Raw genomic sequence first — 13,824 nt, 5'->3', positions numbered from 1 at the left:
AAATAGATCCAAAATTCTTTGGGAACAGAATTATCTCTAATGATTATGTGCCAGTCCGCACCGAACTGTAGTTTTGATCTTGATTTACTGCTGCCTTTGGGCAAAGACAGGCCAGGATTATCTGGCTGTTCCTTTAAGGGAACGTGGATGCTGAAAGAAAGCCAACTGGAGGCAATTTCAAAGGAGGTGTCAGAGCAAGTTGAAGTACCAGAAAAACAGGAAAAGCATAAAACCCAAACAGAGTCCAGTAGCTGCAATACACACAGGACGGCCAGAAGAAAGACTGGAAACACTTAAAGGAGACTTTTCCCCTGGAAGTAAGAAAGGAAGAGCTCCAGCAGACAAGGTACGATTATATATGAACACTGGAAATCAGAAATCCTCCAGTGGCAAGGGAAACTGGGAGAAAAGAAGAGAGCTGTCTGGTGGGGAACTGGCAGGCTGGGTCAGACTGTGTGGGAGAAGAGCTGACAGCTCGGGCACCAAGAATTGCAGGAGGAAACAGAGAATTGTTTTGCTGCAGAATAACACCAAGGCATCCTGCCATATCTTGAAAAGTTAAGAAAAGCCTAGATTTATAAAATATGAAGTGACCATATGGGGTGACTGAATGGGAACAAGTTGGATCCTTTCCCCTAATGCACCAAGGCACAGCTCTCGCTGTCAGAGGTTTGTGGTTATGAATGCAGGAAGGAGTGGTTATACGAGCAGCTGCAGAGCTGAGCCGGGGCTGCACTGATGGCCAAGGGCTGGGGTGTGAGGAGAACACACACCCCAGTGTGGATGGGGTGGCACCCACCTCCCACTCCCCAAGGGCAGAGTGGGCTGCCCTCAGAGCCCTCAGCCCACTGCCTTTCCCAGCTCAGCACCAGTGGCAGGTTTTTTTCTGCACAGCTGCTTCATTCAAGTGGGAAACTTCTCATCTGACTTCCCTGCCAGCCTAACACAGGCACCTCAAAAACTACCGACCAGAGGTACATGTCTACCCAAAACCCCCAAACAGTGCATGTGCTGGGGCTGGAGGGATGCAGAGACCAGGGCACACCTGGTGTTCTGTATACAGTCAAACTGTATACAGTCAAACCATAAATTACTAATTAGGCGCAGCCCTGCCACCAATGGGCAGCATCAGAGGGGCAGCACACAGCAACCTGCAAACCCTGGGCAGACAGCAGCTTGCCCCACTCACCTCCAAGGTGGGGGACGTTTTGAAAGGATCCATGAGACCTTCTGCCCTTGTGTCACACAGCCTGCTGTGGGGAGAGCAAACATGGGAAGTCCCAAAACAGACTGGAGCAAAGAATCTAGGATGGGAAGGGAAAAGTATGGCCTGGCTAAGTCACAGAGCTAACTTGTACAAATGTCCTTCATTACAGTGCAAGAGATGCTCTTCACCCCACTCTTTTTGATGCCTTTCTCAGAATCTCAGAATACCACATGAAGCGTTCACATGGCATCAGGGTGCTGTAAAGCTTTAATGATTATCATGTGAAATAAAAGCAAAGGGATGTTATGGTGACTAAATGAGTGTTATTCTGGGCAGGGCCGAAACTAGTCCTGCCAAAGCCAGACCGATATTACAACAACTGGGAAGGGAGGAGGAGTAGAAACGCTTCCTTCCTTAAATGCTTGGAGTATCTCACAATCCTCCCGTACTCGTTTTCCCTTTGCTGGGGTTGCCTTGCCCTCTAGTGGTTCACACTACAGAGCTGAGTTCGTTTCTGCCGCAAGTCCTCTAATGTTGATGTTTTCACGTTATGCAGCAAAGGAAATAATTCCAATTCCCCCTGATCTGCACCCATCTCTTAGTGCATCAGGCCATTAGTAAAATGTGCTGCCATCTGCGAAGTTAGAAAAGAAAATGCATAATGCCTACTGCCTTATATATTATATATATCACATCCTGAGAAAGAGCATCCTCTGTCCATCCAGTCTGGAGAAATGTACTCATCAGGACATGAATATTTTTGGCTGAATAGCTCTTTCTTCAGTTTTTACAAAAAAAATTGAGGAAAAACACTACTTCATTTTTAAGATTAAAACTTTTGCCTAAGGGAGAAATTCTCAGGAGGGAAGCAGATAAAAACCAAAAGTAGAATGGTGGAAATCCCATCTGCTTATTAACAACCTCCAAAGGGCTTCAAAAGATAAACTGTATGCATTTAGATTCCTGACATTGCCTATACCAACATGAATATGGACTATAACTTACTGTCTGTTTCCTTTGCATGCCCCCATGACACCCTTTTTTACTTCTCTTTGGGCTCTCTCCAGCAGAGTAGCAAATTTTAATCTATTCCATCATCTCACCTAGAGACAACATGAAAAATATCTGCTTCATTTCATTTTAGTACAGACTATTATCTTCCGTGACCAGTTTTATAGATGGAAGATACGATGTCTTTATCCAAACTTGATTTCTGATGCAGTTAATTCCAGATTGTCCATTAATGACCGTCTGGCTTGATATCCTTTGTGTATTTATTATCAACTCCCACCTGCTGGGCTTCAGAGTTACCAGCTCTCCATGAAAGGAAAGACACGCACATCTAGGAGCCGAGGGAGAAAAAACAGCAACTGTGAACTAGTTACTTGTCACTCAACAAGGTGCTTGGCTGTGATCAGTCGTGGTGTCAAGGGAAATCTCCATGCTCAGCTGTCTTCAGCCACTTCTGTCTAGAAAGGCTTTTCCTGTGTTTATCTTGGTCAGTGCACATTGAATGACAGTGTAGTTTGTCTCCCAGTTAAAGATCTTCCAATTCATTCTTTATGCACTTTCTACAAAGACAGAGAGGCAGCAGACAAATGTAAGGAAAAGCTGTTCACTTTATAAAGAAAAATGTTTTCCAACTGTCAACCTCTAAAGAGCACTCCTTAGCATTAGAAACCACAAAATAGAAATTAATTACAAGACCTCTTTGCACTTGCATAGGCAGCATCATCCCTCTAACAAACCTTCTCTTTGGCTTTGCTGCAGAGGCCATGGGCTGCTGGAAGCAAGAGAAAAGCAACACCTGGACTTTTCCCACCCTGATTCTCTGCCTCTATGGATTCTTCTACATGATGAAACCATCAGAACCTTTCCTAACACCCTATCTAACAGGACCAGATAAAAACCTGACCACAGATGAGGTATGGTTTTACTCTGATGTTTCTTTTACTTGGAGCAGCAAATATAGAAAAGGAAAACTTTGTTTAAAGTATTTAAACAAAGATCAAAAGAAAAAAAAGCATAACTGTAATCAGCTTTGGCAGGTTACAGTTTGCAGCAGACAGCATAAATAAAAGATCCATTTAATGGATCTAACATCCATTTGCCTGCCCAACAGCCCCATGCTGCTTCAGTGTGGTTATATATTTTATGAATTCCTTCAGAGCAAAAACTTCCCTCTACAAAGCTATAAAAAATGCATGAACTTCCTTTTCCTGAGAATAAAGGCACAGACATTTCCTCTTCTGTTCTAGGTTACCAACCAGATTTTGCCTGTTTGGACATACTCCTACCTCGCCCTCCTGTTCCCAGTCTTCCTGCTCACAGACTACCTGCGCTACAAGCCCGTCCTCCTCCTCCAGGGCATCAGCCTCATCGTCACCTGGCTCCTGCTCCTCTTCGCACACGGAGTGCTGGCCATGCAGGTGGTGGAATTCTTCTACGGGATGGTGACGGCCACTGAGGTGGCCTATTACGCCTACATCTACAGCGTGGTCAGCACCGACCGCTACCAGAGGGTGACGAGCTACTGCAGGAGCAGCACTCTGGTGGCAGCCACTGTTGCCGCCGTGCTGGGACAGCTGCTGGTGTCCTTGGCAGATGTGTCCTACTTCTACCTCAACGCCATTTCTTTGGCTTCCGTGGCCCTGGCCTTCCTGTGTGCGTTTTTCCTCCCCATGCCCCAGAAGAGCATGTTCTTCCACAGGAAAGATGCCTCCCAGTCTCTCCCAGGGCCTGACAAAGTTGTGGCTCCGGCCGGTTCTGACCGTCCCTCGAGCTGCCAAGAGGACACGAGCTCCGACTGCGCTGGCAGGAGCCCAACACCCCAACAGCAGGCTGGGAATGCCAAGCCCCGGAATCACATGCTCAGAGTGCTGGTGCAGCTGAGCAAGGACCTGAGGGATTGCTACAGCTCCAGGAAACTTCTCTACTGGTCCCTGTGGTGGGCTCTGGCTACGGCTGGCTTTAACCAAGTGCTGAATTATATCCAAGTGCTGTGGGATTTCCGAGCCCCCTCTCACAGCTCCGCAGTGTACAATGGAGCTGTCGAAGCACTAGCAACTTTTCTGAGTAAGTTAATGTCTAAACATTGATCACAAAGGCAGTCTATAAAGTTTTACTTGAGAAAGCTTTTAAAGTGCTATTCTATTGCAGTCACTCCAGGGAGCCACTGCACACACTGTGCCTTCCAGACCTCATTCTTTGATCTACAACAGTTCAAATATGAGTTATGCTGCTTTTTCTTTAGGACGAGATAACCAACTCTGTCTTACCAGTATGCAGAAAGTGTGCAATTTACACAGACTTTATATCCAGTTGGTAAATCCATTCAGAGGCACTCGTGTGTCTTTGGATGAGGCTATCGAGTGGTTGTTTTTTTTTCCCAAAACAGTATGGCACTGTTCCCATAACAATGCTATCAGCTTACACAGATGGGAGAAGTTATTCCTAAATATTTTACACCAAAAGAACATAATCCTCTAATTAAGATCTTTTTCTAGTGAAATACTCTTGTGCAGCTAGAAAAAAAGAAGAATTTTAGTCATTGCAAGATGCAGAGATTTGCAGAAAAAGACCCCATTGAATTCCTTACGCGACTGATGTTAAGTATTCCACTTTTGCACCAGGAGCAGAGGCTCACACCACACAAGCAAAGTGAGGTTATCAAAAGGTAACATCAGAGAACACCACCCTACCTTGGCAGGGTTTCACATAATCACATTGTGCTGCTGTAGAGAACTTGCACAGGACTTTGGGGTGTGATCCACCAGGGAAAATAAACATGTCTACATCACACCTAGTCATTCAGGTTATCCTTACAGTCATTAAGGAGAAATAGATACTACTCTTGTCTTGAGGCAGGCAATTAAATAGACCAAGTGAATCATGAATTAGAATATTTTTCTCCTTGATTAATTCCTCTTTGTCATAGAATTGCCTGTTTCTCCGTATAGAAGTACAGAAGATATTAAATCAGGTGGCTTATCTTTGCAACAGATGCACCTTCTAGGAGGCCCACCAAGAGCAAACAGTGCTTATCCTTTATCTTTTCCTTGGATACACTCTCCTGATACCTCACAAAATTCATTTTTGGCAGCTTACCTCCTTTATGAGGTGCACAGAGCTAAATTGCTACATTAGCAGGTTTACTAGCCTAGCTGTGCAGTAAGCTAGAAGCTGGAAGAAACTTTCCAAACTGTGTTCCCAGTTCTCTCCCTAGAGATACGTGCTGGGTACAGACAGCCAAATAATCAATCCTTCTACATTACAGTTTATCCTGTCAAGTGGAATAAAGCACTAAGAACAGAATGGCAGAGACTTGATTTATGCAGTTGTCTAAAAGTGACTAGTCATCTGCATGGCTGCAGAAGTCATCAGAAATGCTTTCAAATTTCAGAACTACACTTCATTATTTGGTATTGCCTTTTGGCACGTGAGGGTGGCAAGATTTGATGATACAGGCTATGGAACACATACAACATTTACACATTTTTCTCTTTTTCTAGGCTCAGTAACGTCTTTCCTAGTACAATATATGAAAATTAACTGGGACCTGTTTGGAGAACTGGCTTTAGGGATCTTCTCTGCGGTAGATGCCGGTTCTCTGTTTCTCATGCACTTCTCTACCAACATCTGGGCGTGTTATGCTGGCTATCTCATTTTCAAGGCCTGCTATATGCTCCTCCTGACAATAGCAACGTAAGTATAAAACCTGACAGTGCTGCCTTTATGCACAGAATGCTGACCCTACCTCCAGTTTGCTTTGGGCATCCCTCCTTTTCCTCAGAGAAAGAGGACCTAATGCTAGACATAACTGTGTAGGTAAATACAAGGACACTTAAATGTCTGATTATATTGTTTTCATTCTTCTAAACAACCACAAAAGAAAAATTATCAAAATTTTTGAATATTCACAAAATTGAATGTTTAACTAGGCAGAAGTTAAACAAAGTACAAGGTAACTAGTACTAAAGGGAATGGTAACAGCAAAATGCAGCAGCTGTTTTCCTTCTTTCCTGCAGGAAAGATGCAAAGTGAACAATAGGGACAAGCATACCTTGACAGCCATCCTATAATGTCTAGACCACCTGCTGATAAACCTTTTAGCATGCCATGAACTGCATGAATTCAAGAAGATTTGACATAGAGCATTCCCCGATGTAATTTTATACACATAATACTTAAAGATATTAGGATGTAAAGAAGGAGTAAAAGAGAGCACTGGACAAGATCTCTTAGGAGACCAAGCTATAATAATAATATTAATAGCAAATATTATATCTAATCTGTGCAATAAATATGTTATTACTCCAGTTATTTAATTGCTTGGAATGTCTTTAGACATACCACACTAGTTCATTAACAGAAATACCAGATGCATTTTATGTCAAAACCCAAAATTAGTCAGAAACCATTTTAAAAAACCTGCTAAAATTATAATGCATGGCAAGATTATGCCTCTCTCAAATGAAGCCAAGTGAACTCTTTGTTTTCATTTTGGTTTATTGCTACCACATTATAGTAAATCACACCTGAACTATTTCAAAATATTCTACCAAAACAAAACCCAACCAACCAACCAAAACCAACAACAACAAAAAGAGTCCAAGCTTGCACATAAAAAACATGCTAAAATCAATTAAAGTGAGTCCTGAAGGAATAATACCCTTTTGTTCAGATATAAACTCTGCAGTTAGATATTGCAGGGAAAGATTTCTAACTATCATCAAAAAGATATTGCAAGTAAAATCTACAGGCTCTTGACAGAAATAAACAGCATGCTACCTCCACTGTCAAGCCCCAAAGCAAAAAGTGACTCACATCATCACAGAAAATTTGGTTGGAAGATACCCACAGTGACCTTCTGGTCTGACATCCCAGCCAGGGCAGAACTGCTGCCACGGCCAGATCAGGTCATGGCTTTGCCTGGCCAGGTCTCTGAAAGACCCCAACCATGGAGACTTTACAGCCTGTCTGGCACAGTCTGTGGGGGTTGAGAAGGAGCAAAGGGTTAAAGAGAACTGATATTGTACCAACCACCTGATAGTATGGTTTGGAAAAGCAGCACAGACAAGTAAAAAAAACCATCAAAATACACTATGGTACTAAAGGCTTTCTATTTTAGAGTAAGCAAGGAAGCAAACAAACAAATGAAGCACTGTTTACTGTGCCCTTGATGTATCATCTCCATGAATCATTTCTCTTCACTGACTGACTGGAGGGCAATAACTGGAAAGTCACTGACCTGCCAGTCTCACATTAGGTTCCAGATTGCCATCAATCTGAGCATGGAACGCTATGCTTTGATGTTTGGATTCAACAACTTCATTGCCCTGGTGATTCAGACCATTCTTACAGTTGTTGTCGTGGATTCGAGAGGCCTGGGGCTGGACATAGTGACTCAGGTAAGTGCTATTACCTTATATTCTATTTACTGCTTTGCCAATCTGTCTTCAAAAGTTTACCAAGAAAGGTATTCCTATGCCAAAGGACAACTTAATTCCCTCTTTTTTCTATAGAAATCTGCACATCTTGTTCTTCTCTCAGGTCAGTCGTAATTCTTCCTTTTGCCTTTTCATGCATTTAGGATTACAGATGCTGGTCTTTGACTAGTTAAAAGGAGATACACCAGAACATAATTATTCAGGCCCTGTTATCTGACCAGTTTTGGTCATTGATAGGACACAGAATAACATCCTCTCTCCCTAAAAACTCAGAGTGGTTTTGTCAGATGCAGAATCAACATAACCACATGTTATCAGTGCTGTTCAAACCACGAGACACAGCCTGGATTATTGGAGTTATTTCAGCTCAAGTGAAAGGGACATCTGACTTCTAATTCCAGCTCAGGATCAAACCTGGTCTGTATCTCAACATGTGTAATAGTCTTCTGCCCATAGCCTGGGCACTTAATTTGGGATGGGATATCCTGTCTCACAGCAGTGGCTGAGACTTCAGCCAGCCCAATGCCACCCATGTTGAAGTCACCTGAGATGTACTGACTTCTGCATTTTCTCAGATGGGCTCTCAGCTTGGGCAGCTTCCTACTCCCTTGGATTTGAAGACTAAAGCTATCCAGCTATTCTGCACAGAGAAGGCAAAAGTTATTGTAAAAGAATAAGGATTGAATCAAACATTAAAAATTAAATCTTTAAAATGAAAGGCAGGAATATGTAGGACCTCATAAATAGCCATGCCGCTGTTGTTGGAAACAGTGATACAAAGTCACAGTGTATTTACAGAAACCACTGTGGTGACAGCACTGAAACGTGCAAGTAAGAGCAAAACAAGGATGAACTCAGATTCTTCACTTACATTATTCATGACTACGTGGGTAACGAAGCTAATTCTATATTTTGCACTAATAGAAAAAAATATCTGTTCCTATTCTGCTCCCCCTCTGATGTTTATTAAGAGGCATAAGGAATGGAAGCAAAGGGCAGTTCTTCATTCCACAAATATCTGATGTTTGCTGGAAAAGCAAATCACAAAGCAAAAACTTGAACATAGAGAAACCGTGCCAGAACACAGGTAAAGAAAATCATAGTGTCTGTCGTCTCCAGAAGCAGCAGCATTTCCCTAAAGCATTTTTCATTAATTCTTCTGCCTTTTTCTCTCCCTCTCCCAGTTTTTAATTTATGGCAGCTACTTTGCAGTCATACACGGGATTTTCATGATCAGAAGCATTTGTGTGCTTGTCTCAAGCAAATGCAAAAGGAAAATAGCAAGATGTTGCAAAGAGCAGCTGAACCATGCTGAGCACGAATCCAGGGAGCAGATTGTTACAGGCTATTTGACACGGCTGTAGGAGGCAGGCAGGCTCCTTGGCCAGGTCCTCCTGGGAGAAGAGCTCAGGCTGCAGCATGCAGGGAACAGCAGTGCAAGAAGAACATTCAACACAGCCCTGGAAAGCTGCGCTGAATCATTGCAGCATTTCAGCACAACATATGCCAGCTCAGAGCTCACATAACGGCCCTGTGCCAAGAATAAAAGCTAAATTGCTTTAAATTCTTATTTACTTGCCTATAAAGAGCTTAACAGCAGTAATTTATACCCAGAAGCACAACCACCACCTTTTCATCTCCTCCCTGTGCACGATAGCAAAGATCAGAGTTCATCCTGCCTTGTTGTTCTGGCTCCTGTGTGTGGTGCTGGCAAAGCTGTTTCCAACCACATTTGCTCCTGCACGTGGGTGAAGGGTCTGTCCTCTCTTTGCACATCCCTTGTTCTGAATAAAGGCAGAAAGGATTGTGTCTGCATCATTATATTCTTTCCTAAAGTGCAGGCAGATGGTTTGACAGGCTCCTCCTGCCTAATTGAACAGCCCACGTCAGAGGGGGCCTCGTGCAGGGTTTGCACATCCCATCCCAGGGGTTTCACTCCAGCACTGCTAAACCACAGTTGTTGCTTGACCCACATTTGAAAGCTGCAACCACTTCACTGACTTCATAGAAATCTCTGCCGAGAAGCAAGAAACTTCCAAGTCCAAACAAAATGAAAGAGCCCCTCTCCTTTGCTCGTGCTCCCGGTAAAATTAAATTCAGGACTGACTGTCTTTCTATTTCAACAAGAAAAGAAAAAAGCTATCAAGAGGCTTAAGTAGTATGGACTAAAACTACAGAAGTACATTGTGGAGAAATATGGCTGATTCCACACAGGAAAATTCCAGATTAACAGGAATATCCAAGAAGATTTATAACTGAAACAAACATCATGTGTGCTTTTGAATGCCAAGTGAGGGAGGTCCACTGATCTTGGCCAAGAATTTGGCAGGGTCAGCATCTCAGAATTTATCAAGAAACTTCAAGTCCTACAGCTAATTTAGTCCAACACAAAGGACAGTTAGTCCAGGAGAAGAAACAAGAGACTATAAATGAGTTTTCATGGTGAATACCTAATTTAATATGATTGATATCCATATACTAAAGTTATTTCTGTACTGCTGTTTGCTTCTAGCTTCCAATACCTACACCTAAGTAATAAAAATAGAAAACATCTAGCATTTACAGAATAATATTTTTCCTGCAGAGACACAAGCTATCATTTGTACAGACATACCTGCTTTTTATACCAGTCACACATTGCAACCAGACAAAGTGCCCAGAGGTGAGGGCAGGCAGGAGAGAAGCAATTTGTTACAAGTCACAAGAAGAATCAGTAGGATCTGAACAAATGAACCTGGTTAGTTTTTTTAGGCTTTTTGTTTACTGTTGTGCATTGTGTGGACATTCTCTATTGTAAACTGGCTCTAAGCAGAACAGTTTAATCAATACACTCATAAAATCAGATGTATTTAGTTTGCATTGAGCAGTGAGTATCTTTTATTGCTGCAGAACTGAGAGCACGATACTCCTGCGTGAAGAATGAGGGACAGAGTCCAGAAGAGCAAGGACTAATTTATTCTATTCTTCCTTGTGAGTAGGAATCTCCTTTTGAGGCATTTAGTTTAGAAGTAGGTGCCAGTCCTTGACTAGAAGTTAAAGAGACTTTGTATTTAAATGAAAAAGGAAGAACTTAATGTTTTCAGCTCCATGACCATGGTCTCAAACTGCCTTTGGCACAGAAAGTTAACAAATATTTCCATGTAGCATCTGACAAAAGGAATCAACAACATGTGAAACTTTTTTGTTATTACTTAAAAAAATAATGCCAGTAGTTGGCTGCAGGAAAGAAGCTAGAAAAACTGGTAGAAAGAACCATGAAAATTCTTATGTTCTGATTAGAGCTCATTGCTTTCTCTGTTTGTGGGATGTCACTGAGGAGCAAAGAAACCAAGCAGACACAGTGTATTTGGCTTGCAGTTGTAGAGAGCCCCATCTTCAGAAAACAGATAAGACCTTAAAGAAAAAAAAATCTAATCCTATTCTCTCCAATTTCCGAAAGAAAGATTTTGAGTTTGGAAGTTGGGGGGAGCATTAGGAGGGAAACAGAGGAGGAAGAGGGCAGTTCTTAGGACCGTTAGGAAGAGAAAGGCAAGGCCTTGTCTTACCCTGGACTTTCACAGGGTAAATTAATTCTGATTACACAAAGTAATCAGAATTAACCCAGCAACGAGAGATTTAATCTAAAAGAGTAAGATGCACACATCCACCTGTGTGTTTGTGTACCTACACACTCTTTGGAGAGAAGATACTTGAGGCTTGGCAGGTTATAAGCAAGGCTGGAACTACAGGCTGTCTAATTCTGCAGGAAAAGGAAACTCAACACATCCACCTCTCCTTGCAACTTTTAGTATTAAGTGCTGATCTTTCTTCCAGCATGTTAAAGGATTCCATGTAAACATGAAACTCCAGAGCTGGGCTCGTTGCTCCCCATAACTACAACCCCTCGAAATACAACACTAACTGCCTTTGAAGCATAAGTGGGTTTGGGCCCAAGTCTTACGTGAAGACACAGTCCAGCAAGCTGGTAAGGCCAGTTTGGGCAAACAAGGAAGGAACAGAGTACTTTGGATTCAAAGCATGCAACCACTAGCCAGGGCTACCAGAGAAACGCTGGCCAGCAGCCCCCTTCCAGCCGGCAGCACACCCACCCAGCAGCACCTTCCCCAGGGCTCCTTCCCCTCCTCAGAAGCCCTCGGTGGAAGTGCAGAGACAAACCTGGCCCCCCTGAGCACTTGCCTGCCTGGTTGCACCACACACTTGAGCACCGAGAGAACCTTCCAAACCTGCAGAACCAAACCAGGCCCTGCCGAGCTCACAAAGGGGCCCCTCCTGTGCCAGGGCCACAGCACCCACTGCCAGTGCCAACACACATCCTACCACCGGCCTCAGGGTTCACTCCACCCTCTAGCGAACCCTGGAAGACAGAGGGAGTCCAGTCTGAAAAAACAGGTACAGGAAAGCAAAGCAACAGCATTTCTCTAAAGCAGGTCTGTTTTGATTTTTTTTAGCTTAGAAGCCAGATTTAGTAGCTCATCTTATTGTCTATTTGCCCTTAAATGATAGATCAGTCCTTATACAGAAGTAATTACTGGCCAGCTAATAGTATGAGACATTCCATATCCTACCTCCCAACCCCTAGCAAGGCCAGGATGGTCAGAAGAGACCCCATGAGCCCAGAGGCCACTACACTATGCACAGGGGAGGGCCAGTGTTAGCCCAAGCTGTGCTGAACTGGTGCTCTGTCTTATCCATGAATCAGAGACCAGAGCTTTTAAAGGTATTTATTAACATAAAGAATGCAATCATTGATTGCTTTCTTGCCATGGAAGGTTTTATTAATCATTAGCTGCTGTATTATAGCTTTATCATAAAAATACAACTCAGTTTGCTGATAAAACCTGTAAAGGAGAATGCTTCCCCTACAATCTTCATGGACAAGTTCTGCAAGCAAGAAGAGCTGTGATGAGTTAGTATTATTATTATTTAAATTCTGGTAACATTTCATCAAGTTTAGAAAGAACATTTCAGAAAAAAAAAAGACACAGAAATTTCTTACTACCTAAAGGGTGGTTTCTGACTTCTCCTCTGCAAGACAAAGTCATCCTAGGAGGAACTGCACATGAATCCACGAGAAATGCACCACAGTCACAGGTTTGTCAGGTAATTCATTACCTTTGGAGTTATTTGGGAGTGTGGTGGCTACTCACTTGCTCAGTGCATTTTGAGGTGATAAAACATTTATGGGGATGTTACTGATCAGCCCAGGATTTAATATATTTTTATTTCGAAAAGGTAACATATCAAAACATTTCAAATTAGGTCTTGAGTTAAAGGTAGCACAGGCTGTACTTTATATATAATGATTTGTAAGAGAAAGATGATAACAAAGGCAATCATTTAAAATCAGGTTTCAAGGATTAGGGCTGGTTTTTGTAACGGTCCTCTGAGGTCACAGAAATACTGTCTTTATAACATACTATTTATGCTAAGTTTTAATAAATACAATCTTACAGTGCAAGTGAAACACTTTTGAAAAAGTGCCTGCTAAAAAGTGGAATTCAACAATTTAAAAGAAATAGCTTGTAACTGCATGATTAAACATCAGTTAGTGCTTTGCTTTCATTCCCTTATGATTCAGAACATTCTTATTTCACTTGTTTTCAGGATCAGTGAAATTGACTTTTTAATGCAAAACAAGTAATATAAGCTTAAAAAAACAAATCTCTTTAGACTTTTTTTGCTGCCGACTACGGTGAAGAAAGAAGTCTCCTTTTCCTTTTGATCATCATTTCTAAAAGTGAAGTCAAGTTTTCTCTTTTCAAAGTCTGAGCAGGTACCATGAGCAGATGGTTTCTGCGTCTTTCTCTACCCTCTCAAATGACTGGAGTGCAAGAAATATGATGAATGTTAAAGCACTTTGAAGAAACTGAGCTCGCAATGGGCTGAGCTGGCTGGTGGTTTCTTTTGTCTGCGAGAACACTCCGCACTGTCATTGTGCCACTTGGCACTCAGGCTGCATATCAACAGCACCCTGAGAATGAGCTTTAATCTCACAGTCTGCCCACTCATTTATTTGGAAATGAGACTGTAATGGAACTTCATTCTTCCCCTGCAGCACGTGCACCCAGCCCTAAGTACCTCACCGAGAACAACCTTTGACAGACAATAACAGAGACCGGAGTTTACCACGGCCAACGCACCTCGATCTGAGTTATTCATTTACAAGCT

At 42.5% G+C, this 13,824-nt stretch overlaps 1 protein-coding gene across 1 annotated transcript; it reads left to right on the top strand.

Moving 5' to 3' along the window:
• Positions 1-277: 277 nt before the first annotated feature.
• On the top strand, positions 278-13,793 carry LOC113997302 (thiamine transporter 2-like). The gene is made up of 7 exons (XM_027739037.2): positions 278-346; positions 2,978-3,132; positions 3,466-4,282; positions 5,719-5,911; positions 7,476-7,617; positions 8,841-12,083; positions 13,712-13,793. Exons 2-6 carry the CDS (start codon positions 2,983-2,985, stop codon positions 9,018-9,020), a joined length of 1,482 nt encoding a protein of 493 aa, XP_027594838.2. The 5' UTR covers positions 278-346; positions 2,978-2,982; the 3' UTR covers positions 9,021-12,083; positions 13,712-13,793.
• Positions 13,794-13,824: the final 31 nt, after the last annotated feature.

Source organism: Pipra filicauda, unplaced genomic scaffold (genome assembly GCF_003945595.2).
Source record: "Pipra filicauda isolate LSUMZ 115617 unplaced genomic scaffold, ASM394559v2 scaffold387_size670060_pilon, whole genome shotgun sequence".
NCBI classification, from domain to species: domain Eukaryota; kingdom Metazoa; phylum Chordata; class Aves; order Passeriformes; family Pipridae; genus Pipra; species Pipra filicauda.
The sequence above is the reverse complement of the archived record's forward strand: the minus strand, read 5'-3'. Positions and strand labels throughout refer to the sequence as shown.